The sequence below is a fragment of the Rhinopithecus roxellana genome, chromosome 10 (assembly GCF_007565055.1).
Source record: "Rhinopithecus roxellana isolate Shanxi Qingling chromosome 10, ASM756505v1, whole genome shotgun sequence".
Lineage (NCBI taxonomy): Eukaryota > Metazoa > Chordata > Mammalia > Primates > Cercopithecidae > Rhinopithecus > Rhinopithecus roxellana.
Window position 1 is genome coordinate 23,995,254 of NC_044558.1, and position 21,601 is coordinate 24,016,854.

At 40.1% G+C, this 21,601-nt stretch overlaps 1 protein-coding gene and 1 non-coding gene across 4 annotated transcripts in view; both read right to left on the minus strand.

The window, feature by feature from the left end:
• GNPTAB (N-acetylglucosamine-1-phosphate transferase subunits alpha and beta) overlaps window positions 1-21,601 on the minus strand; it is an 86,986-nt gene that overhangs the window by 13,603 nt on the left and 51,782 nt on the right. For 2 of the 3 annotated variants that reach the window (XM_010357190.2, XM_030939189.1), the window contains exons 8-18: window positions 13,570-13,731; window positions 12,979-13,158; window positions 12,594-12,764; window positions 10,586-10,709; window positions 8,593-8,796; window positions 6,731-7,833; window positions 4,123-4,322; window positions 3,686-3,905; window positions 2,594-2,707; window positions 511-596; window positions 151-249 (exon numbers count right to left, since the gene is read on the minus strand). In XM_010357190.2, the coding sequence (XP_010355492.1) occupies window positions 151-249; window positions 511-596; window positions 2,594-2,707; window positions 3,686-3,905; window positions 4,123-4,322; window positions 6,731-7,833; window positions 8,593-8,796; window positions 10,586-10,709; window positions 12,594-12,764; window positions 12,979-13,158; window positions 13,570-13,731 (2,663 nt within the window). Of the gene's footprint in view, window positions 1-150; window positions 250-510; window positions 597-1,329; window positions 2,362-2,593; window positions 2,708-3,685; window positions 3,906-4,122; window positions 4,323-6,730; window positions 7,834-8,592; window positions 8,797-10,585; window positions 10,710-12,593; window positions 12,765-12,978; window positions 13,159-13,569; window positions 13,732-21,601 lie in introns of those variants that run through there. The other variant, XM_030939190.1, reaches the window with a different exon arrangement.
• On the minus strand, window positions 7,936-8,039 carry LOC115900146. The gene has a single exon (XR_004059823.1). It is a non-coding gene; the product is annotated as a U6 spliceosomal RNA (small nuclear RNA).

Here is a 21,601-nt window from a genome sequence, read left to right on the forward strand (position 1 = left end):
CCTATCTCTCACTCAACCCCCAACACTGCCTCCACTGTTAGGCCTTTTGGTCTGTTCCATACAGAAATAAGCTACTCCCTTCTCTCCAGTCCTGCTGCCTTTTATTCAGGTTTATTTGCATAATTAAAAATTATATATAAAAATCAATACCTAGGGTTTTTTCTTATGTCATCCAACTGGCCAACCACATGAGAAACGTTGGTACGAATCATTTTAAAAGCGATTTCTTCTTCTCCCATGATTTCAAACCTAATTATCAAACATATTTGAAGAGTTTAAATAATTACATGGATATAAAAAATAAAACTTCAATAGAAAATACATTTTTAAACACTGTAGTGGACTCAACATCCACAGGAATAACTTAAACTTTTAATACTACTACAGCAAACAATCTCATATAAATTTTAGAAGAGTGTTTAACAGACAAAATATTGTAGATTTATGAAAAAGCCAGACCTTTGTAATTACTCTTATACTAAACAAAGGGAATATGTGTGTACTACTTACCTATATTTGTTTTTGTCCTTATATGCTTTGTGGATTTTGTCAGTTACTGGTTTACAGTTTGTTACTAGACTTTTAGTGACCGGTGGCTATGAGAAAATATAAGTAGATCAGATATCACATCAGAGCTGAAAGTAGGGCAATTTAGTCCTAAGATCTGATTTTTAAAACTTTGATTCTATTCTCTTCGGAAGTAAGAAAAACACCAACTGTGACTACATATACATCTTTTTCATATTTAAGAACATACTGGCAAACAATTACTATGATTTATATAATAGTTTATAATGCATTTTTCACAAACCAAACCTGAAGTACTTTATCCTACTGGATCACGCCAAAAACCCAAAAGAAACTGCTGAAGTACCTAGACAAGCTGCTCCTCTGTTATCAGCCTGACTGCATACCAGCTCTACGTGAGGCATCTGGTGAATTCCCAACCCGCAAGTAGTCTCATAGTCTCATTCTTTTCTTTTTTTTTTGAGACGGGGTCTCACTCTATTGCCCAGGCTGGAGTGCAGTGGCGCGATCTCAGCTCACCGCAACTTCCGCCTCTCGGGTTCAAGTGATTCTCCTGTCTCAGCCTCCTGAGAAGCTGGGATTACAGGAACCTGCCACCACACTCAACTCATTTTTGTATTTTTAGTAGATACGGGGTTTCACCATGTTGGCCAGGCTGGTCTCGAACTCCTGACCTCAAGTGATCCGCCCGCCTTGGCCTCCCAAAGTGGTGGGATTACAGGCATAAGCCATCGTGCCTGGCCAATTTTTGTATTTTTTAGTATAGATGGGGTTTCACCATGTTGGCCAGGCTGGTCTTGAACTCCTGACCTCAGGTAATCCACCCACCTGGGCCTCCCAAAGTGCTGAGATTATAGGAATGTGCCACCGTGCCCAGCCCTAGTCTCATTCTTGACCTGCTGATTCCTATCTGTTAATCACACTAGAGCAAATTCCTTTAGGGCTGATACCAGGTCTTACTCTTCTATTTATCTCAACTTTATTAATTTAGTAATGTTAAGTCTTAGCACATTTAGAGAATTGGCTTTTAAGTGGCACATATCTATATACTAACCCATGCCATATGCTAAACTAATCCACATGTGATAGGCAATACTCATACTGTATGCTCTGATGGCTGCTATGCTGACCTCTTTCACCAATGGCTGCCACTTGTCACACTACGTCCCCTCATGAGGGAGGAGGTGTCCTATCTGCAGTCATTATTTATACATGGCTTGAAGATTTGCAAGATAGTAATTTTTTAAAAATACCATTTTATTCTGATTATGAAAGCAAAATCTACTCATTGTAGAAAATGTGAAAAATTCTAGTGTACAAAAAGGATATTAAAAACTACCTGTGATTTAACCTACTGTCATTTCTGTTGTCTTTTGGGGTATGTGTGTTGTATATGTACTTGCAGGATTTCTATAGGTTCAACTCATACTGTCTATATGATAGTACCCATTATTTCCCCCACCTAATTATATAAGAATTTTTCCATTTATCAGTAAAAAATTAACAGAAAATATCTAATGGCTGTATTATATTCATTTCATCAATTCTACGATTTTCTTCACATTTTAACTTCTCTGAAACTAAAATGTCTCTCATAATCTACAGTCTTCCAATTATTTCAGCCAAATGACATCCCAATGTAGTTGTGTGTTAGTCACCCACTGCCTCTACTGGTAAAATGGAGTAAGTGCCAGCATTAAAGCAATTGAGCTTTGATGAACGATGACATTCCATGTGATGAATTTTTCTTGATTGTTAAACCTCAGGATTGTTCTCTCTGGCCAATGAGAATAATCTGGGGCTATTTTCTGTCACCCTCAGCGAACAGGACATCTGTTTATGGAATATAAGCAACAAATCCAAATTACGCATCTATGGGGTGAACAGGAAGATTCCAAAGCAAGCTATGAATGATTCTGGATTATCTGTGCTACTATTTTGCAACAAAGCCATATAAAACCATACAGCCTGCTTCTAGTTCTGAAGTGCTATACAGAAATGCTGTAAATAACACTTGATAAGGATGTACTTTCTGTTGTACATAAAAGTAAACTATTCCACTTACCAGATTGGGATCATAGTAGGCTTCCTGAGTTGGTGGAATATTATTTAGCTGAGTGATATCAGCAGGAAGCATTTTTGAGCAATTTATTAGCATGTGTTCCAGACCTGTCAAATCCTAACAAAGAAAAAGAAGAAGATAAACCTGTTATGTGCGTTGTAAGTAATGACTGTGGTTTTAAAAATAAAAATTAGGTGAAAGCTTCCAAAAATGGTTTAAATGCTATCTTCGAAGAGAGTTTGCCTATATGATTCTTAAGAAAAAGGCACTCTAAGAAGAGCAGAATGAGACAATGCCAACACAAATGTTTCATCTTCATCTCAAAGAATGTTCTGGTCTCTGAGATACCCATTTACACAAGGTGGTCCAGGGCTCAGGAGAAATCATGCCCTGCAGCTAGATTTATCTGGGCACCTCCATTAGTTAGTTTCCTACTCCTGGGACTAGAGGATGCCATGAAGGAGGGGCCTGGCTGAGATCTCTGGTTAGCCACATCTGAAGTCCTAGAATGGATATACCACAAGAATCTTATACGCAGGTATGGTCTGGCTCTTTTCCAGACAATACAAGATCAATCTCTACTGAAAACCTACAAAAAGTAATTTCATAAAATACAAACTTCAAATTTGGTTATAATTCTGGCACTAAAACAGACTAGCTATGAATACCCACAGTAAATATTAAGAGTTATTTTTACTTGCAATAAATTAAAATATGTAGGGGAAAAAGGGACATGGTCAGAATTAAAATTTTCTCTTTTTTTTGAGACAGAGTCTGACTCTGTTGCCCAGGCTGGAGTGCAGTGGCGTGATCTTGGCTCACTGCAACCTCCACCTCCCCAGGTTGAAGCGATTCTCCTGTTTCAGCCTTCCAAGTAGCTGGAATGACAGGTGCATACCACCATGTCTGGCAAATTTTTTGTATTTTTAGTAGAGACGGGGTTTCACTGTGTTGCCCAGGTTGGTCTTGAACTCCTGAGCTCAGCCGACTACGCCTCCCAAAGTGCTGGGATTACAGGTGTGAGCCACCACGCCTGACCAGAATTAAAATTCTCATTTAAAATATCAAAAAGTTTAGAATAAGACAATACGACACCTGCAAACTTAACGGCAGTTCATGAATTCTGGTAGCCAGTGTTCGGATTTCTCTGTCAGACAAGACACCAGATTGGTCTGTATCGACTTCATCAAAGACTTGAGATATATTCAGTGGCTGAACTGCACTCATGAGATAGTAAAAATAAGAGAAGGCAAACTGCATATCCTCAGAATGGCGCACTTTGTGAAATGACGTCTTGTCAAATTCTTCAGGGAACCTGTCCAAATATAACACATTACAAACTCTGGATATTCAAAGTATGTACCGTATCTAACATTTGCAGAGATGGACTTTTTTCTTTCCCACTTAGATCATACCTTTAACATATTAGTCATCAAATATTAGAGCCATAAATTTAGTATGGTAAATATGCAAACTTCAAGTAGCCTTAGTTCTGAACACAAGCCAACAACTCAAACACGAGGAAGACTTACATATCTTGCAGTTCTTGCATAACAATCCGGTCAATCATGTGAGGCATGTGAGCGGGGACTTTCCGTGATGTGAATCCAAACTTGCTATTTAGAATTTTATTTACATATCTGAGGGAATCTGCAAACGTATCTTTCAGTTGCCTCCCAGTATTTTTGCTATCAGTGAAGTATGCCAATTGTGTCTTCAATGACTCTTCTTCCTGAAACAAGAATTCTACATGTAACTCAGCATTATGTTTAGTGCACAAGTATACTTTGTTACAAGACATTTTATATAATGTGGTAATAACTAGTCACGAACCCTCCATTAGGAGCAAATGCAATGCATGTTAACAGGTCACTTTAAGGATCTAAACTGGATTTAGCAGGACTCAACTGGATTTCAGTGCACGTATCACCAATATTGGTTTGAGAACAACAGCTGTACGAGGGAGATCTATGTAACAACAGTCACATATGGAGGGTATTCTTCAAGGACTGGTCATTGACCATGAGATTTCAAAGCCAATTCAATGCAACATTTAGAAAATTTATTTACATATAAATTTGATAGTACTTTCAGTAACAAGCTAATTCTGCAGATGATATCAAATGTGCAAGTCCTTGAGTTGTAAGCACAAGGACTAGAAACAAATTTGGTTTCATCGTATAATAGTTTTAATATTATAAAATCAAAACCAGTAAGTGGCAGAACTAAATAGGCAAAGAAAATTGGTAAAGCATTCAAACACTTTACAGAAATACTTTTGCTTCTCAAACTGATAAAAATGTAAGGAGACTGATATTCACTGGTGTTGGTTAGACTGCAGTGAAGCAAGCACTCCTGCATACTTTTTGTGGAAATATGAAGTGGTACAACATTTCAGAAAGACATATTTAAAGTTTATATCTGCAAACCTAGTAATCCTACCTGCAGAACTAAAACTCACTGAAGTGTAAGATATATGTACGAGAGTATTCACTGCGACACTATTTGTAATCACAAAACATTGGAAATAACTAACCTGCAGCTATTAAAAAGAATAATAGCATTGGCATGGGTATAAATAAATAAATAATGGCATTTGCCCACATACTACATCAAAAGGCAACTGCAGGGAAATACATGTAAATTTACACTATATATATATTTCTCTATATATAACCATACGTACACATAGGTATGTTTGCATAGCTACAGAAAGATACTGGAAGAATACCCATCAAACTATTAACACTGATTATCTCCAGGAGGGAGACTGAAGAAGGAAGAACTTTCCTTTTCTTACTGTATTTTTTTGAATTGCTTGCAATTTTTACTACTAGCCTATAATGCTTCTGTAAATTAAAAAAAAAAAAAAAAAAAGGAAAGAAGCTGGACGTGGTGGCTCACGCCTGTAGTCCCAGCACTTTGGGAGGCCAAGACGGGCGGATCACCTGAAATCAGGAGTTCGAGACCAGCCTGGCTAACATGGTGAAACCCAGTCTCCACTAAAAATACAAAAAATTGGCCGGGCGTGTTGGCATGTGCCTGTAATCCCAGCCACTCAGGAGGCTGAGGCAGGAGAATCGCTTGAACCTAGGAGGCAGAGATTGCAGTGAGCCGAGATCACGCCATTGTACCACTCCAGCTTGGGAAAAAGAGCGAAACTCCATCTCAAAAAAAAAAAAAAAAAAAAAAAAAAAGGAAAGGAAAGAAAAGGGGGAAAACTGAGGAAATAAACATCGTCAAGAACACTGCAGTCCTTCATTAGATCTGTAAATGCCTTATGTGCAAGGCACAAGATACTTCCTAAAATGCTGAGGACATAGTTCCTCCTTCCCCCTCTTTTCTCCCAGTCTAACACCCACTCGTGGCTGTGTGCCTTCACTATCCAGCCTAGACTGTGTATTTTTGTCTTGGTCTGTCAACTCCCACCTCTTTGAAGGTCAGTCCACAGGGAACTTCCTCCTGTATGCCTTCCCAGTACTTCTAGGCAGAGCTAAGGAGTCCTCCCCTCTGGACTTTTTGCCCATATCTCAACACAAACACACCTCTTTGCTACAGTTATCTCCCCACAAATTTGTCTTCTCTACTGGTCCCTGAGCTTCCACAAGCAATGGCTATGTTCCTGTCATCTTGCATTCCCCTGTGAGAGCACTGAGGAGAGGTACAGATGACACCACAGCACAGTGAAGCCATAGTACAGGGTGACGAGCACTCCAACTTTGAGGCTTGGCTCACACTGATTTGCTGTTATAATGTTGGGGAAGCTAATGAACTTAATTGAACTCCAGGGTTTTTTCATCAGTAAAGCTGGAGAAATACCAGATCTGAAATGTCAAGACAAGACAACATGCCACTTCCCGCTCTCCTTCCTTGAAGTATGCCCCTGGCTAAATCCCTTACTCATTCACGCTTGGGCTGTTTCCTAAACTACAAAATGTGGATAGCAATAATAAATACCTTCATATGGCATTTTTTATTATTAGGGTTATTGGGTAAATTAAATGAAACCACATAAGAAAAGCATTTAGTTCCATGGCCAGCACAGGGAAGTGCTGAATAAATGGTAGCTATAATGATATTATCATGAGATTTATTTACACTTCCTGAGCATGAGAAAGAATGAGGCTAGATGGAACTTACATCAAGAAGATCTTGGAAATACTTTTTTTTCTCCCATGGCAAAAAGCCCAAGTAACTATCTGTGTAATGCTGCAGCTTTCTTCCAAGTAACACTTCAGTGACGCCTATGTGATTTTCGGCATTTTCCTCCACTCTGTTGTTCTCTTTTTCTTTCCCTGTGATTTTCTTTTCTTTTGTCATCTGGCTTTCCAGTGGAACAATCAGAGATGAGGGCTTTTCTTTTGTCACATGTCCACCTACAGTTTTTTGGGTGTGAGTTTCCGATCTAAATCTTGCTGTGGTCTCCAAGTCCAGGGGTGGATTCTGACCCCGGTCATGACCATTCACTTTTACACTCACTGCAGGAAAAGTCAACCTCTGTAATCTTTCAGACACTCCTAAGCTGTTTGGCAAGATGCTTTTATGAACCTGTTTTTCCTGTGGAGTCACCAAACTGTCATTTGTTTCATCTGCTATTATAGCTTGATTTTTTACTTTAGCATGCTGTGAGTTCATCAGAAATGATCTCAGCAAGGCTGACTTGGACAAATTGTATCCTTTCAAAGTGATGTCTCCATGTTCCAGTTGCAAATCCAATTTATTGAGACTCAACTGGGCCTCTTTTGGAAGGAGTGAAATATTTACCAGGGGAATTTTCACCTCTTCCTGGGCTCTCCTTGTTGAGTTAACATCATGTCTCCTGAACTTCGGGAAGCGTTTTTCTTTGGGAATATCCTCGAAAAGGATTTCCGCCTCCTGAAGAAGTGTTGTGGGACTAACTAAATTTTCGTAACCTTTCTGGGCCGTGGAATTCAGTTTTGGTCCCTCCCTTGTGTCCACCTCCACTGTTATCTGGATTTTGAACTCTTCATCATTTGTATTTTGAAATGTGAGATTAAAATGTATGGTGGTGGCATTCATTCCGCTGTGCATTATGAGGTGGATGGTTTTCCACTTGTTGGCAATAGAAGCATGTCGAATTATTGGATTGTCACTATAGGCACCTTCAACTCCTCTTTTGGCTATTTCTGCAAAGCTGAAATAAGGCAGGCATTCACCTTTTGGAATAATATAGTGAGTCTGGTTTGGGAGAAGGGTCACTTTATACAATTCATGAAAATGATCTAGAGGAAAAAACAGAAACATGATTTTTTTAAAAAACTAGGCATTTTTCCTCTGTTTTCCTTTAATTCTTTGGGTCTGAGTTTTCACTTTCTTTAAAAAAAAAAAATAAGGAATGTATCATGAATCTGCACGTCATCCTTGTGCAGGGGCCATACTCATGCCTAAACTGTTCTAATTTTAGTATACGTGCTGCTGAAGTAAGCACTGAGTTTTCACTTTCTAAGAGTGACTTTAATTTCAAAATAACCAGATATCCTAATACAACAGTTACTGGTACAGGGCTCATTTTACTATCTGAGGCAGTCACAATAATTACCATGAAATAGTGATCCTGACTCATTATAGAGATATGGTATGATTCTTAACAATAAATTACAATAATCAATTTCCATGTTTTTATCCATTTGAAAAAAACTTTCTGCCAAAACAAACTCCATTTATATGCTACCAACAAAATCCAATCCAACAAAAAAAAAAACAAAAAATTTTTGTTTCCAAATTAAAACTTCACCACATATTTTCAGCTAAGGTAAATCTGCTTGGTCAAAACAAAACAAAACAAAACACCAGATTGCAAGAATAACAGGAAAAGATCCTCTTTAGTGATTTATGTTGTTCTCTTTTATAACTAGTTTGAATGTAAGGCTGGAAAAAGGATACACAGAGAATCATTATTGTAAATAACAAAAGCCATTCAAAACTCTACCTGTCAAGGATTTTTTATCCTCCTATTCTTGTTTGTTTGGCAGTAAACATACCTTGCCCACAGTCGCCAGCATCAAACCCACAGGACAAGACATTGCACGCTTGGTCACAGAACTTATCAGCAAGCCAGGAATTTGCACATCCCTGATTACAGTAAGAGACACTGTTCATTCCTCCACCAAACTGCCAGGGCTGTCCAACTCCAATACTCCCAGTACCTCCACCTCCTGCAATATAGCGACTCCCTCCACTGTTACCTGTAGAATGGAGGAAGAAGAAGGAATCTTGCTGTAATTACAATTTTGAAAGACAGTTCTGAACTGGGCGCGGTGGCTCACGCCTGTAATCTCAACACTTTGGGAGGCCGAGGCGGCTGGATCACCTGAGGTCAGGAGTTTGAGACCAGCCTGGTCAACACGGTAAACCCCATCTCTGCTAAAAACACAAAAATTAGCTGGGCATGGTGGTGGGCACCTGTAATCCCAACTACTCGGGAGGCTGAGGTGAGAGAATTGCTTGAACCCAGGAGGTGGAGGTTGCAGTGAGTCAAGATTACACCACTGCACTCCAGCCTGGGCAACAAGATTGAAACTCCATCTCAAAAAACAAACAAAAAAGACAGTTCTGTATTTCATATTAATGTTTTCAAGGTTGATGTGTAAGTTTTAGTCAGAAAAGGTTCACCTCATTCTTTAGTAAAAGATCTCATGTACCTTAAGAAGAAAATAAACTGAAAAGGGAGTCACTTGACAGAAGCATGATGAACAGGCCCTGGCATTTTGTAGCTGTGCAACCTACAAGTACAGGCCTTACATTTGCTCAAGGGCCATGTGCTGACAGAAATGGAGGAGCACGAAAACAAAAAGAGATTATTCTAAAGACTGTGACTATCAGAACTGCCAAAAACATGTCCAAATGTGGGTATCGTGTTTGATACCCCTTGTTATCAAATGCTAATGTTCTAGTAGAGACTGACTTCTCTGGTCTACACAGATCTACTTTGTACATCTGTATTCTCTCCCCACAGTTAAAGAGCATCTGACATATCTGACTGAAATACAACTTGAAGCTTTGTTTTCTCCAATATGCAAGCATTTCCAAATCCGTTTCTTCATATGGAAATGGGGATAACATTTGTGTACATACTCTCTCTCAGGTGACAAACAAAATTCAAGTGAATATATGAATAATGCTCTATACATTTCATGCTTTATAACTGAAAGGCAGTAAGTAAATGTAACAAATTGCTATTATCAGTAAGTCAAAATATAAGTATGTGAGGGAGGGAGAAGAGTTGCTGAGGAAAATACTTATTTCTTTTGCAAGTCTTTAGTCATTCTGTGACCTATCATAATCCGCTGCTGACGGCGACCAGCAGTGAGCTCCTATAAGAACCAGTGAGAGTGATGCTTGCTCTTGGGTTTATAGAACTAAGTATATTCCAGATTTTCATATTTTAAATAAGAAGACATTTTCAAGTATATTTTCTCTTGTTCAATGCCCTCAACAATGAATAAACTGGGCCACATGGGAGCACTAATTACCACCTCCAAAGAGTCTACTGATTACTTATATATATATACACACACACATACATACATATATATATATATATGTGTGTATATATATATATATATTTTTTTTTTTTTGGAGACAGGGTGTCACTCTGCCGCCCAAGTTGGAGTACAGAGGTGCAATCACAGCTCACGGCAGCCTCGGACTCCTAGGCTCAAGTGATCCTCCTGCCTTAGCCTCCCAAGCACCTAGGACTACAGGTGTGCACCACCACACTTGGCTAATTTTTTTTGATAGAGATGGGGTCTTATTATGTTGCCCAGGCTGGATTTGAACTCCTGGCCTCAAGCAATCCTCCCAGCTCAGCTTTGCAAAGCACTGGATTATAAGTTTGAGCCACCATGTCCAGCATTACTGATTCTTTATTAATAAATAAAGAATGTTTGGTTACGTCTATAGTACATGTTCAATAATGATTAAGAAGAAAATAGTCCATAAAAATGAACGAATGACAGTTTAACACATCCCTACCAGAGCAATCGCCACCATCCCAATCGCAGGCTGAATTATTACAAGCCTTGTCACAATAGCCATCTTTAATCCAGGAACCGGGGCAGCCCTCGGCACAGTTTGGCACAGGCCACGTCAAATAAACCTATGATAAAACCAAAGAGAAAATAAAATGACTTCTGGCTTCTGATACGTTTTATTCTTACGATTCCCTTTATAAAAAGAAATTAAGTCTCTAGAAAGATTAAAATTTTCAAAGGGCTGAGTGTTCACACTCACAAGCGCTTTAAGTTTGCCTGTACCTATAGTCATTGTTTAGATCCTGCTGTGTTGACTGTTCTTACTGAGCATATTTACTTTTTTCCATTACTCAAGGAAAACAGACAAGGATTCAACTCATGGATTAGCCTCTCACAACATGCTTTGATAATCTACTGTGAAATAAAGGAGCACCATGCCAGACTTGACTGCAAGTACCAAAGCATGTCAAAGCTGGTGGGAAGTATGCACGGTCACTGCTTTTCTGCAACAACTATCAGTAGCTCATCAGTGTATTTGTGCACAATCTTGTCTCAAAGCTGAGAGACAATATCCTCTATCTTCATGCATAAGGCCCTGTGATAAACTAATCGGCACAGCATTCTGAGCTGTGCATTCACCTGCTCTAAAAATGAGTGATGGGGTACATGGTTACTTTTTAAATTTAAAATCATTGAAAAAAAATACACTCCTCTTTAAAAATCTCTGTGCCTTTGCATATTCTGTCTAATTGGAATATCTTTTTTCACCTAAACTAACTCTTACTTGTTCTTCAAAGTACGTGTCAATTCGGATGGGCGTTCTTCCCTATCCCATCTGATTTAAGCCTCCTATGCTCACACGCCTCAGCACCAAGGCACACCTGTCAGCAGGAAAAGCACTACACAGTCATTGATCTTGTGTTTGTCCCCTTGTTAAGCCACAAGCTCAACTTTTAGCCCTACAATCTGATACAGAGGAGACAGGTCAATAGGGGAACAGGAGAATGGGCCTGGTTGGGTAGCATAAACAATAACAGACAAAGTAGTTTTGTTATTAGCACTTACTTGCAGAGTTTTATAACTTATCAGTTTACGGTGATAAGTCTCTAACTTATCACTGAACCCTTCCAACAATGCTACAAGGGTTTTTGTACTTTCCCCACTATGCAGACAGAAAACACAGAAGTAGAGAGAAAACACAGAAGAAGAGACCCAAGGTCATCCTGAAGAGTTGGCCCCCAAGTCTGCACTCTTAACCACTTCTCCATCCCACCTCTCAACAAAGTTAGAGTGCAACAGCCTGCCTTAAATGAAATTTCATCTATAGCTTTCAGCACTAACTTGAGTTAACTTTCTATTTTGGCCATTTTGCTGACATTCTAACCATGATTTTCTGTTTCACAGTGATTTTGTTTTTTCTGCTATCGTAGCAGAAAATTTAGATGGTTGGGGAAAAGTGAGGATCCTGGGTGTCTAAGAATGGAGGAAAGCAAATTTCTAACTGTAGTGTTCTTAATTGTTGACTTCTCAGCTTAGCACTCAAAAATGATTATTTGATCATATATATATATTTTATTTTATTTTATTTTTCAAGATCAGGTTCTCACTCTGTCACCCAAGCTGGGGTGCAGTGGTACAATCACAGCTCACTGCAGCCTCAACATTCAAGCTCAAACAATCTTCTCATCTTGGCTGGTGACCCCCCACTCCCCCGACTGCCCCCCAACACCCAAGTAGCTGAGACTACATGAGTATTCCACTGGGCCCAAATAATTGTTTTACTTTTTGTAAAGTAAAACAATTATTTGTCTCCCTATGCTTCCCAAGCTGGTCTCAAACTCCTAGGGTCAAGTGATCCACCCACCTCTCCCTCCCAAAGTACTGGGATTACAGGTGTAAGCCACCGTGCCTGGCCTGTGTGATATTTGTCTATAGTAGTATGTGCACTGATTTTCTGATCTGCTAAGTGACTTCCACACTAGACATCCCCCCTCCTCTTAGGCACTCACCTTTTGGCCTTTGGAGTGACTGTAAAAATCATCTGGCCAGACATCCTTCCCAAACATGACATCATCATTTAGGTAGATAAACTTCTGGGACAGCCCTTCGATGCGATGAATGTGACTTTCAATAGCAGGTGAACTAAAGGTAGGCAAGTGGCTCAAATTTCGAAAAACATCCTTTTAACAACAACAAACAAAAAAAGAGAGTGAATGAGAGCTGTTTGGGTTTGGTTTAGTTTTTGAAAGGAAGGAAGGGAAGGCAATGAAGAGCTAAAGAAAGGCAGAAATGGAGATAGAAGGGTAAAGAGAACGAAATTATGGAAATCCCTGTACCACACTAAAGGAGCAGAATTAGAAACCACAGTCTCGTAATTTTTAGAAAGTCTTGTACCTGGTGTGTTACTATTGTCACTCGAGGATTGTCAAGGTTCAGCCAGGATGGAATCTGCCCGTTGGTGACAATGAAAATATTCCGAACCCATGGTGCATGCTTCTCAATAGATCGCAGTGAGTACTTCAGTTCTTCATTATCTTCAAAACGACTGGCAGAGATGTCTTCATCCTGCTTAGACTGAGAAAAACACTTGGCACATGAAGATGTGAAATACCCCTTAAGTCATACCTCCTCCTCTTTGTCCTTTCCCTCTGCCCCATCTGCTCTCAAGGTGCTCTGGTAGACTTTTAACAATGGAGTCTTAATTTTAAACATTATAAAAAATGCAGAAGATTCAGTATATATATTTTTAAACCCAAAATTCAAAGAGACAGCATTTCTCTAACACACTTTATAAAAAAGGTTCTTGGATCTGATTCTAGGTCACTTCAGTTAATACCAAACCAATGGCAGTGACTGGAAAATTAGAAAAGTTCCAATCAACTCACCTCTCTGTAAGTCCCCTTTCCTCTTCTAATATAGTAACTTACATATTTTTAACATCCTAACCCTTGATTTGGATTGTAAAAGCTTCTGTGCATCCCTTACCTGGCTGATGGCACTCAGATCCCATAATAAATATGCAGGACTTATGGTCAGTTCCTTTCCATCAATGGTCATGTTCTTCTTAGTTTGCTTATTCAATTCTTGAAAATCCTTGGGGTTATTCAGTTTTAGAAGCGCTACACTGGCCTCTGAATACAACTGCAACTATCAAATAACAAGAGGATTACACATGAAAAGACTGAGTCTCAAGGATGAGGCACCTTCAAATTCCCAGTCTGCTCTTTAATCTTTCCTTTTTTTTTTTTTTTTTTGAGACAGAGTCTCGTTGTGTCGCCAGGCTGGAGTGCAGTGGCGCGATCTTGGCTCACCTCTACCTCCACCTCCAGGGTTCAAACGATTCTCCTTCCTCAGCCTCCCAAGTGGCTGGGACTACAGGAGTGCATCACCACGGCCAGCTGATTTTTTTATTTTTAGTAGAGACAGTGTTTCACCATGTTGGCCAGGCTGGTCTCCACCTCCTGACCTCAGGTGATCCACCTGCCTTGGCCTCCCAAAGCGCTGGGATTACAGGCGTGAGCTACCACAACCACCCTGATCTTTAATCTTGAAATGGTAAGACAATATCAAAACACAACAAAAAGACCTACACAGACCAGATGCATTTCCCAAATGAATGTTAACAAAACAGGCATCTAAAAAGAAGGAGTGGTAAAGGCAGTGGCAAACTCAACACCTCAGAGCCATCTGAAAGCTGCAACCACTCAGTGGCACCAAGTGCTGCCAGTCTCCTGAGAAGCAAGAATCTCCAACTGTTGTATGAAATCTCCCCAATTTTTCAGTGTTGGCTCAAATGATTTTTGACTTCTTTGCAAATATGCCTGCTGGCCAACAGTTTTGTGACTTTTCTTCTAGAATATTATCAATCTGCTTATATTGGGCAAAAAACCTGCAATGTAATTAACCTTGCTGGAGTTGGTGACAAGCACATCTGCTAGTGGGGTGTCTGAACAGCTTTTGTGCCACATGCGCGGGAGGAGCATCTTCGGCAGGGCTGCCTTAAGTGCTTCCATGGGAAAACTAGTTTTTGGGGCAAAGCTTTTGGGGCAATCATAAATCTAAGAGTGAACATCACAAACATCAAGTTCTACAAACAGGCTTTGCCACCCCTACCAAAATCCACACAACTCTTTATCTGTTTCCTGTTCTGACTCTGTATCACGCAACTTCCTATGAAAAGGCTTTCATCACTCAGGAAAAGGGGAGAGGCCTGAAAACCACAAATGTAGGATAATAAAATCCTTCTGCTGAACTAGTGCTTCTAAAAGAGCTTATGGTTTTCTCAATCTATAAAACAGAAGCAAACACAAATTACTATGAGCTTATTCTGAGCTCTTCTGTTTGCTGCATGACTATTCTTAGCTCATTTTCTAAGCAGTTTCCTGAGCGTACGTAGTCCAAAACACCAGAGGTTAGAGTTAGAAATTCCATTTATATCTTTTCCCCTTATTACATAGGCCATTAACTCTTCTCACAGATTAGGTGCATGTGTGAGCACCTGCAGGTGCTTGTAACTGTCTTCCTGCTCATCACTTTCTTTTACCTCTTTTACTTAGTGAGTGCCTGGCACATATTTAGCATTCGCTAAGCTGGTTCTCACTGAGTCACTATCTTGCCTCGGCATATGTGCCGGGTGTTGGGAGGCAGGCCACACAGGGGATTAGTAGTCTGCCTGGGTCCCTGTCTACCCTCTGGCTTCTCCTGTCCCTTTCCTCCCTCTCACAGCACCCCAAAGCATTTCTGAGGGCTCCCTGGAGAGAAAAAGTCACTATTCTAGAATAATTTATTTATTTACTTCTTTTTATTTCTATTTTTTGAGATGGAGTCTCACTCTGTCGCCAAGGCTGGAGTGCGGTGATGTGATCTCGGCTCACTGCAACCTCCATCTCTCGGGTTCAAGTGATTCTCCTGCCTCAGCCTCCCAAATAGCTGGGATTACAGGCACGCATCACCATGCCCAGCTAATTTTTTTTGTATTTTTAGTAGAGGCAGGATTTCACCACATTGGCCAGGCTGGTCTCCTAACATACGATCCACCCACCTCAGCCTCCCAAAGTGCTGGGATTACAGGCATGAGCCACCGGGCCTCGCCCCCATCTCCTGTTTCTTGAGGGGCATCAGTGTCTGGTTCAATCACAGGTTCGTTATCAATTTCTAGATCACTTTCCTCACTTGAAGGCTCGTCTGTGTCTATGTTTTCCTCCACCTTCTTACTACCTGTTTTTAATTCCTTGGCATTTTCTTCTGATTTATAATAGCTTTCTGAGTAGCACGTGGTACTTCACCTCCAAGCTCTCCACGCGTTCCCTCAGGAAGCACATTTCCTCCGTGTGCAGAATGCTCGGATCCTGCTTATACATTTTCACAAAATCCTGAAGCTCGTTCACTTTGCGAAGGTCCAGGGTCGGAAGGCAGTGGGCAAAGCTGAGGGACTGCAGGCCAGTTTCGGGCCCAGGTGCTGGCTTGGCGTCACCTCGAAGAAGAGGTGTGTCTAGTTTAATTTCATAACTTGTATTGGCCCTTTGTTTGGTAAGAAGGTATATCACTAAAATTATTCTTTTATTAGCAGCCTTGCCTAGCGTTGGTTTCTAATTATATGGGCATAAAAGAGCAAGAAGAGGTTTTTCTACAGTAACTATACAGTAATTCGGAAAGAGATGAAAATTAATGAGGTCAAGGTAATATTTACATGTATGAGAAATATTTTCTACCACCGTAAAAAGGGTGGGGAAGTACCCTCTGACAGCCACTAGGTGGCAGCCCAATCCTGGACATCATCATTACTTTTGTGAGCCAAGAGGAGGTAGTGGGAAGAGTAGTTGTAGTTTGTGCCTAAGGCTGGAGTTCGTGGCTTGGGCAATTGTGGGCAACTGCCTCCATATACAGCATCTTACTTTAAATTATAAGTTTACATAAATTATAAGTTTCTGCAAAAAGTAACAACTTCTATACCCACCCCCTACAGACCCACAGTGAACAACATGTGGCATGACTAAGAAATAAAGCTTTGTTGCTTTTAGCCATTGAGATTCCAGAATGTCTGTTCCAGCAGCATCATCTAGAATAACATGACTGATACACCTGGCACTTGTAGGAGTATGAGGCAAGGGAAGACAGACAGAGGGAGAACTAAATGGTGGTTGAGGCCACGGCCTGGGTAGGCTACAACGATTGAGCAACTGATGGATCAATTTGAGTCAAGGAAAGACAATATAGATGATGGTCAGGAGAAGCAGTGTTGTAGAACCCAAGAGAAAAAAATATTAATTCTGGTATATTTCTAAAGACAAACAACAAGCATCAAAATTAAGGGACAAGAAACAAAATTAAGTGGGTTTTGTAATTAGTAGCTCAATGGAGACCAATTTCAATGGCATGACAGATATGGAAACCAGATTTCAAGTGCTTGATACTTCACGGTTAAACTTCTAGATACAATATGTACATATGTATGTATATATTGGAAGCAAATCTAACACATTTTGTACACTGTCTAACATAGGACAGGGATGATAAAACAATCCCAGAAGTATTAAATTCAGTATAATTCAGTATAAATGACCACGTCACAAGATATAAGAATTGAAAAAGCAGTGTAAATAATCTTCGCTTTTAAATTCTACAAATGATTAACTATCAAGGCAAGATTAGAGTATATTAATATAAAATATATAGAACCACTTTAAAATATTGCTTATTGTGAGAATAATAAACAGTTCATTCTACTGTTCTCAGCATTGTAGCCTATATTTAAAAACTGGCTTTAAAAACAATAGCAGTCAACAAATACAAGTAAGTTTGAATGCATGTTTTTAAGTCAACCAAAAACAATGAGTGCAAAAGAGAAAGTATCCTTTTAAGGCAGACAAAATAATTGTATTTTAAGATAAGCCTTAGTTAAAAATCATGATATCGAACTGGTCATTTTTGAATGCCAAAAAGAAAGGCTGTGTCAAGTTGTCTAAACAATCACATATCTGCAAATACTACTGGAGGATAGAGACCTGGGATGCTGCTAAACATCCTACCATACACAGGACAGTCCCCTAAGGATAGCGGCATCCAGTCTCAACTGTCAATGGTGCAAAGGTGGAGAAAACTTTGTCTAGAAGAACATGCAAACCCAAAATAACAACAAAGGCTTTCCTATTAGAAGTTATGCTCCCAACAACTTTAAAGTGCTTACAAATTCAGAAGGTGTAATCTACTTTCATTTTGGATTCATTTGATTTAAAATCATTAAAAATCTTTTAGGAAAAAAAACCCACATGTCTGCTAACACCAACTGAAAACCAAATTAGTGCCTTTAAGTGATTCAACAATTCAAAGCTACTAGAATTTTTTTTTTTTTTTTTTTTTTTTTGAGATGAAGTCTCACTCTGTCACCAGACTGGAATGCAGTGGCGCCACCTCAGCTCGCTGCAACCTCTGCCTCCTGGGTTCAAGTGATTCTCGTGCCTTAGCCTCCCGAGTAGCTGGGATTATAGGCATGTGCCACCACATCCAGCTAATTTTTGTATTTTCAGTAGAGATGGAGTTTCACCATGTTGGCTGGGATGGTCTCAATCTCCAATTAGATCAACCTCATGATCTGCCCACCTTGGCCTCTCAAAGTGCTGAGATTACAGGTGTGAGCCACTGCGCCCAGCTGCTACTAGATCTTAATATGTCCTGGTGGTTTTCCCAAACTTAAATCAGTTTCAGAGTTGGTTGTTTCATCTATTGAAGCTTTTTTATTTTAGAAATAAAACAAAAAAAGAAAAAGGTACTATGCTTTAAAACAAGTGCACAAGGTGGTTTCAGAGAATTAGCTAAAAGAAAGGGCTTTAGTACAAAATTATGACAATTTACTGTGACCTTAGGCCCTAATCAGAGCTTTGAGCGGGGGCAGAGTCCACGCAGGACAATATGCTGTTCCCACCCTGCCTGCACAAACAACCTGTTCAGTCTTCAAGAACCCAGGTCAGCCTCTTTCTCTTTGAAAACTTCCCCCATGTCTCTGACCCACAGACCTTTCCTGTTTCCAACTGCCAACTCTATACACACACGCTGCTTCCAAAATGTGACTATAAATGCTTAAGGGCAGGGTCTACATCTCCTCCACCTTTTGCACACCCACTCAGCAACTACTATAATTGAACGAAACTTAGCATGAGAATTCACTTGACAGCTTTGGGAAGATTTCCCACTTGCTCTAAAATACGTTTAAAAAAGAAGTGAAGAAAAACAAAAATCAAAAAATAAATGTAAAAACCCACCATGAATGAAAATGTCTACAGATACAAAATGATTTAGAGGTATCCGAAAATAAGGACTGATGATCTGATTTATCAAAAGGTGAATTCTGTGTCTGTCATACACAAAAATTATAAAGATAAATTAGAGAGTATTTAATCATTGAAGACCCACCTCAAGGTATCTCAAATTAGAAAGCCTCTTGTAGAAAAGACTGATTTATAAGACTACAGTCAAAAGAGTTTATGAATTCAAATCCATTACCTTACAAATGAAACTATTTTCAAGTCCCACATTCCTGCCTCAGGAAAAAAAAAAAACAACTTCAGGTTTTGTTCTAAACAGGATGACAAAGGCCTAGTTGTGTATATACAACAATGTACAAAGACACATTTCTGTGCCTAGAGTGACTCCTATGAATAATCACACTGCTGAAAATGTTTCCCTGTATATCCCAAGACATCGTTGCACCTGGCTCATTCCTTAAGCAGCCCCCTAAGTGCCAAGTAATCACTAAGGGTAAAAAGGTGAATAGGGCCGTACCTGTCCTGAGACACCCGTGGCCTAGTGAGAATCTGTGGGACAGAGCTGAGCTGAGCCCTAGGTGGCTCCAGGGCCACAGGCCTTGGCAAAGGCCTCCTGGGGGAACCTGGAAGGGCAAAGTGGTTCAACGGTTCAAGTCTTGAAGTCCAATGCCTAACAGCCCTCTCCTCTGACATGCCACATACACCCCTAATGCAACACATCCGAAACTGACCTCTGGGTCTCCTTCCAAAAGACATTTGCTTCTGCCAAAAGACATTTGCTTCTGCCACTGAAACTCTGAGTGTGGTTAATTCCATAACTTCCATCTTCACCAGAAAGGTCCACTTTCCCTTTCATTCTCCCCTTCCTCCTTCTGAATAGCTTGTAGTTCACCAATTGATGCTGAGTGTCTCTCTTAGATGCTTCTGGAATCATTTCCATTGTTGGCATCCCACTGCCAAGGCACTTACTGCATGGGAACGTCTTGCTGAGCTATGGCAGCAGCAGCTGAACTGGTTTTCCTACCACACCTTTCCCTGTTATGTTCTTTAGAAGCAGATCAGACTGTGTCCTCACCCTGCCTTCAGGAAAAAATCTAGGCTTCTTAACAAAGACGTTTCTCAACCTGTCTTTACAATCTCATCCTCACCAAAATCCCTGCCTGTGCTAGAAACCATTGTCTTGGTTCCCTGAAAATACCATTTACATTCAGGCCTCCAACCCTTTTGCTCAGGCTGTTCTCTCTACATAGAATGGTCTCTTCTGCTCCCTTCTCTGCTGGGAGAATGGCTGCTCTGTTTAGGGCCCAGCTAAAATGCTTCTATTATGCAAACCCTGCCTTGACCCCAAGTACACCTAAAGCCCAGATGTTCTCATGGCACTCTGTATAAACTCTTATTTGGAGCTCATCATACACACAAAAGGTGTTTTGTTTGTTTGGGAACCCAATGATAGGAAACTTCATTCTCAGAGTACTCATAACATAATCAGGAAGCAGAGCCTAAGGAAAGCAAGTCACTTGAGGCCTGGACTCTAATGCTGACACTGCTTCTCTTCTTCCTCTTTCTCATTTTCTCTCTAGTCTCTAAAAATCTTAAGTCCTAGTACCTGAAGTTGATCACAGCTGTCGGAATCATGAAAACAACCTTCAAGGAACATTATGTGTGATGAGCTTGATGCTCTGAGAGGTGTTGGCCCCCACAAAGACAACTCTGAAAATCCAAAAAAATCTCCAACTTGGTGAGTGAACTGTGGAAAGGGATCTCACCATGCCTGGAGGCTGCTGGTTCTCCTTGTCCAATTCAAGTTGCTACCCTACTCTACCTCGACCTGCTTATACCACACACGCCACCCAAAAATAATTTGCTGAAGTGTCAACCATGACTTGGGACTGGCATTCTCTGGCAGCACACACCCATCCACCAGTAGACGCATGAGAGCAGTCCGCACTAGTGGGCAGTGGCAGCAGGCCAAGTGATGTGGGATATTCAAATGGAGTGGAGTGTGGAGAAGTGGAATGAACCTTCTTTCTTTTCAGCATTTATTATATTGAAATTATATAAACAGAATCAAGAATGCCATTCTATCTACATCAGCAAGTTGAACTGGTGGTCAAAAGTACAGATATATATGTGTCTATAATTCTGGAACTAATAACTAGGAAGCCAAGAAGTCAAATAAATAAACATTGGTTGAAATGAAAGTTAATCCATGGTTTTATCTGCCCAAATCAGTACTAAAAATAACTCAGAGGAAGGACAAATGTATTATCTATTCCAAAATAACTGCAGTTAAGAACAAATTCAACTCTAATATAGCCAGGCATTACAGTATTTCAAAGTACAATAAAGAAAGTCATGAAGGGCAAGGAATGGTGGCTCATGCCTGTAATCCTAGCACTTTGGGAGGCTGAGGTGGTTGGATTACCTGAGGTCAGGAGTTGGAGACCAGCCTGGCCAACATGGTGAAACACCCTCTCTACTTAAAATACAAAAATTAGCCAGGCATGGTGGTGCATGCCTGTAATCCCAGCCATTTTGAGGCTGAGGCAAGAGAATCGTTTGAACCCGGGAGGCAGAGGTTGCAGTGCGCCCAGATCTCACCACTGCACTCCAGCCAGGGTGATGGATGGAGTGAGACTGTCTCTTAAAAAAGAAAAAAAAAAAAAAGTTACGAAGAAAAATACGAAAAAAGTAAAAACTTCGTAAGTGGTTATTCAAATTACCATTGTATTACAAGGATAATACAATGTATCACA